Genomic DNA, 12,048 nt, shown 5'->3' on the forward strand with positions numbered 1-12,048 from the left:
ACGGGTAGACCTGTCAAACGGGTCGGGCGGGTCGGGTCCCGGGTCGGGTCATACGGGTCGGGTCAGAATACGGGTCGGGTCGAATACGGGTCGGGTCAGATACGGGTCGGGTTATACGGGTCACGGGTCGGGTTAGGGTTAGAATACGGGTCAAGAAATAATTTCTAACGTCTTTTTTAAACGATTTTTTTAATTAAAAAAATATTTTTTTAAAATGTAAATCATATTTAAAATTAATATTTTAATCATATTCAACGTTTACATTAATTATATTGACATAATTATTAAAATAAAGTTTTTTTAATAATTATTTTATTATTAAATATTATAAAAGTTATATAAAATTAACTTTTTAGTTGTTTTTGTAATTTTAAGTAATAAAAAAAATATTTTTTTAACTATTTTTTCAAATATAATATATAAATATTAATATTTTAATAAAATTAATTTACCTTTGACCTTTGACGGCAGGTCGACCCGTTCGGGTCGGGTCTCGACCCTAAAATAACGGGTCATTTCGGGTTCGGGTCAAACGGGTCGCGGGTCGAAAAAACCAGGTTTGTAACCCTGAAAAACGGGTCGGGTCGGGTCGAGTTTTCGGGTCGGGTCGAATTTTGACAGGTCTACATACGGGTACCTCTCCTGCTCTCCACAGGGATCTCTAATCTGGTGAGTTAGTTTCCTGTCCTCCTCGCGCCCAAAATGGAGAACCTCCCTCCACCCTTAATCCTAGACATACTGAGTCGACTCAGCGACTCGTCCGATCTAACTCGATGTCGACTCACCTGCAAGACCCTGAACTCGCTGTCTTACGAGGTGACCTCCCTCCGCATCTTCTTCTCATATAATCGCTACATTAAGTCCCGGGCCCAGTCTTCGCCCATCCCCTTCAAGTCCTTCGTGACTCGGTTCATCACCCGGATGAGTCAACTCGACTCAGTCTCACTCGGCGTGGACAACTCGCTCACGGGTTTATCCTTTGATGATTTGGAGGATGAGCAGGATGATCTTCACCTTACTGATCATGGCTTTGTTTCCGATTGGTTGTTGTTTGTGAATCATCGTTTGAAAACGCTGTCGTTTGTTGATTTCTGGGTTCAAGCTTGTTGGAGAAGATCCCATCTTCTTTCTTTGATTTCTCGCCACTGTGAGTTTTATTTTATTGTCTGTTTAATTGAAAAGGGTTTTGGTTTCGATGATTATGGTGATTGACTGATTGTGATTGTAAATATTGGATGTTGTTGTTGCTATTGAACATTTTAGTTGATTTGAACCGGCTTCATTGTTACTGGATAATCTATTTTATTATTTTTGTTTGAGGAAACTTTGATTTTGTAAACCCCGGTGCGGGAGACTCACGCCCTACGCCGATATTAGGAAGGAAATATCCAACAAATTAAGTACGAGCAAGTGAAGAGCAAAAATACTTGTGTAAAACGGGATCTTTTAATAACCACTTTTACCGACTAATAGGTTTGCCTTTGAAACCGTTTTACAACTATATTATTGTAAACCGTCTTACACAAGACTAACTCAGTGAAGAGATGCCCTAATTTTTACGTGGAACCCCTTCTCTACAGAGTAAACCAGGTCCTTCTGCGCCATATCAATCCACTAGTAAAACAACACGATATTGGATAATCTATGGTATTGATTGTTGGAGGAAACTTTGATTTTGATAAGTATAATTTTTGGAGCGGAATTGAGTGGTTTTTTTTTGGGTAAAATGCAAGTTTTCATTGACACCAAACCAAACACATTACATCAGTTACACATCTTCATGTTCTCATCTTACATTTTGCTGCCCTACATATTGACTAGTGGAGCAGAATTGACTCATTGAGTTAATAGCTTTAATTTTTTATACTGGAGAGCGAAGTGGAATTGAGTTAATGGCTTTAATCTTTGAAATATGGAGTTGTTTTGATACTTATGGGGATTATGGTTGGCAAGTTTGAGTTCTATTGGGAAATTTTAGATTGATTGAAATGATATTATTTTTGGGAGGGATCATTAAGTTCATTATTATGTTTAGTGAAGCTCATATTTTGAATCAATGAATGTCTTATGTCTGCAGCTGAGTGAATGGTTTGTATGTGTGCAATAAGGTTGGTTTCGATTGGGCAACTTTGTTAACACTTGGCTTGGAGCTAATGACGTTTTGAGAGTATTTGGCAAGGGATAAATTCACTCAGATAATCGAGTGAAAATGAATCAACATGACAATTTAGGATGTGGTGAATATGCTAAATAAAAGGAATTTCTGAAGCTCTTGGTACCTTAACGTGACGTTTCTGTGGGTAGCCGAATTTTGAATTTATTTGATCTCTGGATAAGTATTTATAATGATCGGTAAAGGTCTTAATGTTTAAATCAAGATGCCCTGTATTGTTGTTGATCGATTTCTCAGTTGGGTTATCAGATTCCCTAAATCTCAGCAATTCGCTAATTGATTCTCACGTATTTGGTATCTATATTAAGACGTATTGTGATTTTTGGTTTTAAATATCCATATTAGTGTAAAAAATTGCATATAGTGTATGCGAAATACATGTTCCTATTGGAGCTTACTATGAATTAGGCAACCATGTTTCTCGCTGAACGGCTATTTCCTAATTTGAAGACACTATTACTGTTATGTTTTTGTGCTTTGGTTTCTGATGCTTTATCCTTCATCCACTTTAGCTTTCTTTGTTTCTCTATATGTTTTTGTTTTACAATCTGCTGGATTGGTGGCTTACAATTTCAAAAGCTATTGTACGCTTCTCCATGTGCGAAATATATACAGTTAAGGAATCAAAAGAAAACTACCATGTGTTCTACTTAGTAAGAGCTTGCATGGCCAATGTAGCCTATACAACTATACAAGTTTAAACGAAACAAGCTGCGGTGGCACCAACCTTTGTCAATGATTTTGTGTATGCTAGGACTTAGTCTAGAGCTTTCCGAAAACTGTAGAGAAGCTGTTTTGCCAAAAGTTGTAAATTATGCTAGCAAAAAACTTCAAAAGTGAAAAAGTAGTGAAATGTGAAATGAATCTCTCTAATTATTTTTAATGCATTCAAAAAGAAAAGGAAGATGACCACTAAGCTTACCAAAGAAAGGGAGATTTATATTTTGGTTGGAATTGGATGAAAAAACTTGGAGGAATGGGAGGGGGCAAATCCCTTTGTTTGGTTAGCAAGTGTGGTTGGAGGGAAATGTAGGGGAAGAAGATGGCGGATCCATTTTCCCTTGTACATGCCTAATCAAAAGTCCTCTAACATAAAAAAAAAAAAAGATTTTGATGGAAAATGGCATAGCTCCATCCTTCGCCTTCCCCCCTCTCTCTCTCTCTCTCTCTCTCTCTCTCTCTCTCAAAGAGTTAAGCCTTATATGTAATAGAAATCATCTTGAGTCGTTCAGACAACATGAATAGTGCACACTTGACATGGTAAGAAAAACATAATATAACAACTGCAAGCATATTGGAAACCGGTAGTCACGTATTTAAGAGACAGGTAAAACACTTACATGACCTTGAGTTTTTGCGTGTTTTTTTTGGGTAATGCTCGTCTGTGATGATATTTGCCTAATTTACTTTTGTTTAACTGTGTTAGAATAAATGCTGATAAATTATAAGAGATAACTTGTTGGATTAGTTTTAACAATCTTCCATGATAAAGAATTACTAATCTCCTTCCTGCACTATGCACATCTCTTGCAAAGCCTCTCATGCAACAACCTCCCCTCCCCCTCTTATCGCAACTCCCCACACCACACCACACCACTTATCATCCCAATTCACTGCCAACTTCTTCTCCTCAACATCATCTTCAACATCAACAAAATTTTGAGAAGAAACCCCTTCAACACAATCAACATCTCTTCTTTCCACGCTGCCTCTGCCTCTGCCTCTACTTCTGCACATTCTCCTTCTCGTAGAGCTTGGATATCAGCCTGAGCCTAATCTGGGTGGATGTTTCATAGATTACGGAGAGGTGTGTAGTGGGTGTTACGGTTTGGTGGGCTGCGTGTGACAGTGGTGGACTGTGGAGAGGCTAGGGTGGTTGAAACCTGAAAGAGTGTGAATGCTGAAATAGGTAGCGGAATGAAGGATGGACATAGGAAAAGAATTTAAAATTAATTTTAAAACATTGGTTTATTAACTCTTAATGAGTTAATTCAACTTAGAAGCTGAATGGAACCTTAACAGCTGTAGGTTGCCGTTCAATTTTTTTTGAAAGAATCAAGCCTTATGGTTTAGAGACGAGCGTTCCTTAAAAATGGTAAAAAGTTACTGAAACTCTAAAAGAACTGAAATAGAAAAATGTCCATTACTTTTGATTTCATTTCTTCTTGTAACCTTCATCAAGTTTCTCTTCTTTGATTTAACTACCTTTTTTTCTACTCCATAGTTAATAAGGTGTTCTGTTATTAATCTTAGCATTGTGTGTATGGCTTGAGGATATAAACCAATTCGTATATCGCAACACTAGAGTGTGTAGCAGATGTCGTATGAGCTTGTTTAGCTTGGCACCTGAGAAACTGAACTTAGAAATAGAATAGGAAAGAAAGAGAGAAAGACTTTATAAAGGCAACTACAAAAGTGAAGTTTTAAGCCTGGAGTTAGGAAGCCGAAGATGTAAATGGATCTCTACTAATTGATCTGCCTTTTGACATGGAACATGCTCACAAATAAAATATCTTAAGCGTACTTGGTGGTGAGTTGGTAAGCATGAGCTACCAGATTTTACAGGCTCTTCTCTGCCACGTACTGTCAGTCTGTCACTTAAAATGTGGACGAACATAATAGACTTAGGTTATTAGAAAATGAGAGGGGAAACCGATTCTTGAGAAAGAAACAAGAGGTGTTGGATTGGCAGAAGGGGTTGGTTGGAGAGAGGATCTTGTTGAGATGTGAGTGAGGGGGATATGAGATGTCGGGTTGGTAAACTGAGTCAGATGGAGAGAGAAGCTTGTCTAGATTCGATCACATAGCTATTTGATGTTTGTGACACATTATTAGTAACAAGTTTTTATTAATGTTACACCGACACGTCACATCTTTGGCGACACGACACGACACCGGACGCAACACACCTAACACGCGTTGACGCGCCGGAATGGGACACGACTACGAGGCCTGTAGTACTCATCAGTGATGCTACTTACCAGAAGAAAATAAAAGGGAGGGAGGAGACGAAAAAATGGTCGCAAAGAGGCAGTAGATTAGTAGAGAAGGTGTACGGTTATTTTTTGTTCTCCCAAGTCTAACGTGTATCAAGTGGTGGATTTAGGAGTAATTTAATGAGGGCATGTGTAAGTGTACAATAACAACTGTCAACAAAGGACTACTAATGGCCTCTTGTCTTTTCCTTTCTCAATTCAGGAGTACACCTTTTTATTTCTTCAAAGTAGAGTTTTTTATTTCCATGTGGGTTGTCCTCGATTTAAAGATGTTTGGGGATTTAAGGTTCAACAAAAAGCAAAAAAATTAATATTTTTGAACATAATTATTTTCCGAGTAGATGATTTCCACATGATGCATCGTTTGTATCTAAGTAAATAGTTAAGACACTTATTTGATCGTATCCCCATATCATTTGAATCTCAAAATTACGTGTCGGACACTTCGATACATATCGGACACGATACTTTTCCGCCGTGTTTGAGTAACATGGGTTATTATCAAACTTTTTAGGGAAGGAATGAGAAAAGATCGCAGAACTTTGCTAGGAATATTTTAAAAGTGAGTCTTAAGGTGTTGAGGGTAGGTAGATGAGACTTAATCTCAAATTTGGGTGTCTCGGTCCCAGCTCGGTCGTTGGACCATAAATGCGGTCAATACTGCGTCAAAATGTAATCTCAGTAACGCTCAAAACTTGGCAACATTTAATCTAATACTATGGTGGTGGTTTGTCAAGTATGAGAAGCAGCCTCTTCTGCTGAAATGGCATAATGACATGTCCTTTTTGCCAATTTTTTGTACACTTGACATCATATCAGCATTTTTTCCCAAATGCAAGCTTTTGCTTCATTTTCCTGTGGAGGTAGATTACATATTGTGGGTTATTCCTTCTTTGTATATATCTAAAAAATGCTGCCTTACTCTCTGTATCTAGTAATTAACATTAACAACATCCCTGTGCTGATCCTTTCGTAAATGTTGTGTTGTTTTGCAGGCGATAAGCTCATTGAGCTGGAGGTGAAAAATGCTTGGTTATCAATGGAAGGGGTGACTCAAATGTTTTCTCTTACAAGTCTGACTCTTGAATATGTCCGACTCGATGATGAAAATCTTTCCAAAGTGAATGAGTTTTTCCCTTGTTTACAAACTCTAAATCTAATTGGGGTTGGGGGACTCTTAGATCCTAGAATTTGCCTCAAACATCTTAAGAGATGTCACTGGACCATTTCAAATGCACCCCTCTCTCTCACTATCATTGCACCCAAGATGATTGGGCTGAATCTCAAATGTGGGAGGCCCAGGTCACTTGTTTTAGAAACACCATTGCTGTCAAACTTCCATCTTACTCTTGAAACTTTTGGTGTATTTGCCATAAGAGAGCAACTCCTTCACTTACAGAACCTGAGTCTTGAGTCACATTCTCTGTGTAATCTCATTTCTTCATTTTCGGGTTCTATGGCTATCAAGGAGTTGAGTTTAGAGTCAATGAGCCGGGTCAAGCTAGTTCAGCTGGAAAAACCCAATCTTGAGTTAGTATTTGATGTGTTCCCCAACATAAAATTTTTAAGCTTGGGTCCTGGCGCCTACACTGACATGGAAGCTTCTTTTAGAGCTGGAAAATCGAGCACGGGGAAAGGGTTGAGATGGTTGAAGGAATTCACGGCATATCTGATAATCGATGATATTGAGGTCACTCTATCCTTTATTTCCTACATCATTGGTTCATGCAATGATTTGTCTACTATCTCCTTACTTATCCATCGTGAATTTGACCCTACTGGTGTGGGTAAATTTATCTCCAGATGTCTGGCTTATTACTCTCAAGCTCAATGGAAATGGGGTTTTTGGAAAGAAGGGAGTAAAGATGTTTGGGTGTCCTAGGTTGTTTGTACATGTCCCTTTTTTGGGGGAAATTATAACCTTGAATCTATCTGTGCTAGCCGTGTTGGTGACCTGAACCCAAGTTGATCTGGTCCAGAACAACTAATTTGCAACAAAAACTGTAATAGCCACAACCTGAAATCCCCTCAAAATTACTAGATTTGACCCGATCCGTCATCATTGAACCGAAAATGCCCGGACCTCAGATGTCACGTACCTGAAATTCCCTGAACCTATGATGAACCTGGAATCCCACCAAAATGACCCATTCAGGAGGTTGGTTTGTATAATCTTTCTTTAATATACCATGCTTCCTTTTCCAAACAAAACTTGTCTATACCACAGCTATACTTGAATGAGACATTCCGACGTTGATGTGGCCAGACGCAATATCAAGCTGTTTGTATATACTAATCTGCATTGGAGGTCTGGTTTTGGTGCTGCCTGCGAGCAGACATAGTAGCTTTAGATGACAACATCAAGATGGGGCTGGTGTTATGTATAAGAGATTGTCCATGGTACAAATTATCGTTTTTCAACTTGTGACTCTGAAAGAGTGAAGGCCAAGAGTGTATATTTGTTGGACATGGAACTTCCGTTGCTGTTTGTCTTCCCAGAATCGTCGCCCAGGAATTGAGCAGTGGATCCAAGCGTGCCACCAGGCCTACTGCAAGAGCATTTTGCCAAGTCAACTCAGTTGTACGTCTGCATTATTGCCAGAGCATGTTTTCAACTGTCAAAGTACTCATATCCAGAGAATCTCAAATATTCCTTGGCAATTTTATTAGTGTCTTTTGATGGCATACACCAGTTAGCCTTTTTTTTTTTTTTTTTTTTTTTCCATTTGGTGTAGAGGAACTTGGAAGGATTCATGTTGGCCAAACTTGAAACTAAAGGCATATATCAACGCTTATTAATTATTCACAAGCAGCAAAAACGAAAAATTGATCAAACAAGGAACATGTACTTGGATATCATTTGGTATAGGACTACTACCCCTTCTACTAGGATATCATTTGTGCATTTGGTTATACAACACATGTACTTGCTTAAGATGGTAACGGTGATAGTGACACTCGACATTACTCTTATTTATGTGTTTGTATGTTAGGATGAGTGTTTTGGGTGTAAAGTTGAGTACTTGGTGCGATTCATTGTCTTAAAACCTTTGTTCATGGAAGTTGGATAATCTATGTGACTTATATGTTGTGGAATGATGCATAATTGTTGGATTTGATGTTGGGTTGAAGATGTGTACCCAATATTGTTGTTGGAGTGAATTTTGGGTAAAATGTGTGAATCTTGCTATTAGTTCTTTGTTTATTTGAAATTGATTCCTTCATATGACCTATATGTTGTGGATGTATAAATGTTGTTATAGGTTTTGCTGTACGAGTATTGGCATTCAAAATCGATTTGAACAATTAGGTGGCGTATGATTCGACTGACACTGTTATTTATGAAGGTGGTAAAGGGTTCTGGTCTGAATCTGCGTTACAGGCGGAAGCTAAAGGTATCCGTGAAGCACTTCTTTAGGCTAGGAAAAATGGTTTTCCTCATTTGGACGTGTTTTCCGACTGCCTACAGATCTTATTCCAGATCACAGGAGTGGAGAATGAACACCACTTGAGTTAAGAAATCCTTCTAGATATCGAAGCTTGCTTTCCTTTTTTTCACTGTCTTAGTTTTAGTTTCATTCCTAGAAACCTTAATTCCGTGGCCCATCGACTAGCTAAACGGGCCATGGTTATGTAAGACGGGTTTCCTTTACAGCTGCCAAAAAAAAAAAAAAAAAAAATCGATTTGAACATAAGTTTTGTTATGTCACGTCGAAGAAACTCTAGGAAGTCACTCAGTTGGGTGAAGTTTCGTCAGGGGCGGCCCAAAGGCTGTGCAATTAGGTTCACAGCACAGGGGGCCAAGGGGAAATAGGGCCCTAAAATCTAAGCCCAATTCATAACATTAATGAAAATGATTTTGGCTTTTTTCCTCCTTGTGGACTACTCCTGTAAAGTCACTACCCTACACTCCACAACATCTTTGTTTACCCAAAACACACGTGCATCCCCATTTCCCATCAATAGGCAGATTTTTTTTAAAATTTATTTATTTAAGTGGATCACAGAAAAGTATAATTTTTTACCTTTCTCAATTCATGATTCTTTTGTTATATCTCCATCTTTTAATTTATTTTATTTATATTACTCTTTATATTAAATTATTAATTATTGTGAGAGACATTTTTATTCTATAAAAGACAAGATATTTATTACAAATAAACAAATATGAAGTACTGTATATTTTATAAAAGTGAATCGTCTCATGATATGAATTATGAAACGATCTTATTTATATAATTTGTGTTTTAAGTATATGCCTAAAATAAATCATAGCATTTTTTTTTCATATATCTTAACCTTTCCTTTTTTTTCTCAAATTTTTATTTTTAATAGTTTTCGTTTAGGATCTCAAGTAAATGACAATTAATTGTTTTGGGGCCTCAACGTAAGAATCGGAACAGGGCCTCCCGAATTCACCGGCCGCCCCTGAGTTTCGTCCAATGGGTCAAAATGTTTAGAATCGTGAAAATGACTCGAAAAAACAGAGGGTGAAGTTTCACCCGGTTCAACGAAAAGTCGCCCGATGGCGTGACTTTACACCCGACGGGAATTTCTTCAGCTTTTGGCACTTGTTCTCTTGTTTTTGCGTTGTATCCTTATTTTTGCTTCTAAACTATGTTCTAATGTTTATATTTGATGTATATGTCTAAGGTTAGGACATTTAAATTATGCATCCTTTCCGTATTTTGTTTATAATCTTGGGATTTGACGAATTTTATGGAATGATTGCATTGAATGATCGAATCATATTTATCACACATTATTGACCTGTCTTTCTTGTTTAGGGGGTAGTTGTCCATTTTTATGTTCGCGAAAGTGGTAAACAATCCCCTTAAGTTTATTTCTGCGTGAGATTAAGCCCCTTAAGTTTGATTTGGAGTAAATAACCCCCTTAACTTTGCTATAAAGTGAAATCAAGCCCTTTTTATTTTCCCGGTCAAAATCTCACCGGATTTTTCAAATGATCACCAATTTCTCATATCAGTGTACATATTAGGTATAGATTTCTCTCGGATACGTTTACTTTTTCATTTGTGTGCTCCTGTCATCAAGTAAGGGCGGTGATGATGATCCTCAAAAACTGTCGAGTTGTTTGCCCGGTAATCTAAGGGGGCGTTTGGTTCAATAGCATGAAATGGAATGGATTGGAATATGAATCCATAATGGTATGGGGTTCTAAATCCATTCCCTCATAAACTTGTTTGGTTCATCTTAAAATTGTAAAAGGGTGGAATGGAGTTTGATACCAAGGGTGGAAGTTGGGTATGAGATTCCAGGGGGAAGGAATGGAGTTAGAATCCATTGGGTATCTAACTCCATTCCAAAAGACTCCAACCAAACATTGGAATGGAGCAAATCCATTCCAATCCATTCCAAGAGAGCCAACCAAACACCCCCTAAGATCAAATCCATGGTTTGCCAAATTGGTCTTCCCCTCCAAAATTACAAATTAAATTGTTTAAGATGCTGCTATTATTCTTAGCATCATTCAAGGGTGTTGGTAGGGAAAAAATATGTTGTACGACTATTGAGTGTACTGGAATTCATAATTATTCTTCATTCACGCATTTTAGTCGGCATTTTGATTGTTAATATCAAGAGTATGATCATGTGTTTTTTAAGACGCTATAAATATTGTGGCACATCTACATGTATAAAGTAATAAGGAGTGAAATTTATACCTAATATGTACACCGACATGAGAAATTGGTGAGAAATTGAAAAATCCGGTGAGATTTTGGCCGGAAAAATAAAAGGGGTTTGATTTCACTTTATAGCAAAGTTAAGGGGGTTGTTTACTCAAAATCAAACTTAAGGGGCTTAATCTCACGTTGAAGTAAATTTAAGGGGGTTGTTTACCACTTTCGCTATGCTCACACAAGTTTTGGTGATGTTTAGGTTGAATTGTCATGGTGTATTGCCTTCTCATATCTTTTTTACTTTCAGTTGCATTGTATACATTTCATATTGGAGTATGTGAATGAGTCTTATGTGTGTGTGATTGTGCTAGTGTGAGTAAGACGACATTGTTGGGAGGTGAACGCTTTGGATCGATTCGGCCCTCAAATGTTGTACTTGTGCGAGGTGGTGTCATGGTACATTGTTTCGCCAATTTTACTTGCTTTATCGTCTTTTTTCGGACCGTTGGTTACAATATGTGTGACATGTTGCCAGATTAAGGGTTACTCGGTCGTTGGTTACAACTAGGTTTGGTGCTCGGCCTCGTCCGGCCTACCTTTATTTATCGTTAAATTTTATTTTCTAGGAAATAAAACTTTATTAGACTTGCTTAACTCATACGACTACCATTTATATTGAAATGTTAAAATTTATCAACAAATTATGAGAGACATTCACTACGTCGGCGGTTAATATTATTACTTTCACGACATCTCATGTTAATACAATTACATTCACTACTCCTCCAGTTAGTATTGTTTATTTGACTACTCACGCTATTTTTACAATTATATCCATTCCCGTTAATTTTATCAAACTCATATATAAACAAATAATTTTTTTTAAATCAAATTGTTTGCTAATTTTTCATACTTTCTCCGTTGTTGTAACACCCTCTTCTTACCCGGCCAAGGTAATCGGGAGACGTTACCATCTCGGTTTCCCGAGGCAATGAATCGAAATTTCAATTAATCAACATTTTATATAAATGACATGTTTAATGAATTACTTACGAATAAATGAATGAATAATACAAGTCATGACTACTACAACCTTTCTAATGAATCTATGTCGACTAGCATGTGATGACTCGCATAACCTTCCATGCTCGTGACTCGGCCCGTCCCGCTCGATAACAAAACCAAACCTATACTCAAACTGTTCCCCATATGACCGGAAATATCATATGTTTCATCA

General features: G+C 37.6%; 1 protein-coding gene across 2 annotated transcripts; it reads left to right on the forward strand.

Annotated features, from left to right (window-relative positions):
• Positions 1–629: 629 nt before the first annotated feature.
• LOC141605724 (F-box/LRR-repeat protein At4g29420) lies at positions 630–8,061 on the forward strand. 2 transcript variants are annotated; one of them, XM_074424603.1, is made up of 3 exons: positions 630–1,147; positions 6,165–6,859; positions 6,973–8,061. In XM_074424603.1, the coding sequence occupies exons 1-3, from the start codon at positions 703–705 to the stop codon at positions 7,030–7,032; spliced, it is 1,200 nt and encodes a 399-aa protein (XP_074280704.1). In that variant the 5' UTR covers positions 630–702; the 3' UTR covers positions 7,033–8,061. The 2 variants fall into 2 exon arrangements, with proteins under 2 accessions (XP_074280704.1, XP_074280703.1); XM_074424602.1 differs by having other exon boundaries at positions 6,165–8,061.
• The last annotated feature ends 3,987 nt before the right edge of the window (positions 8,062–12,048 follow it).

Source organism: Silene latifolia, chromosome 10 (genome assembly GCF_048544455.1).
Source record: "Silene latifolia isolate original U9 population chromosome 10, ASM4854445v1, whole genome shotgun sequence".
NCBI lineage: Eukaryota > Viridiplantae > Streptophyta > Magnoliopsida > Caryophyllales > Caryophyllaceae > Silene > Silene latifolia.

Excerpts from the sequence above, each read along its gene's own strand:
- LOC141605724 (XM_074424602.1), top strand. The coding sequence starts at position 703 with ATGGAGAACCTCCCTCCACCCTTAATCCTAGACATACTGAGTCGACTC. Across the intron at positions 1,148-6,164 it reads TTCTTTGATTTCTCGCCACT|GCGATAAGCTCATTGAGCTG; the intron begins GTGAGTTTTATT and ends GTTGTTTTGCAG.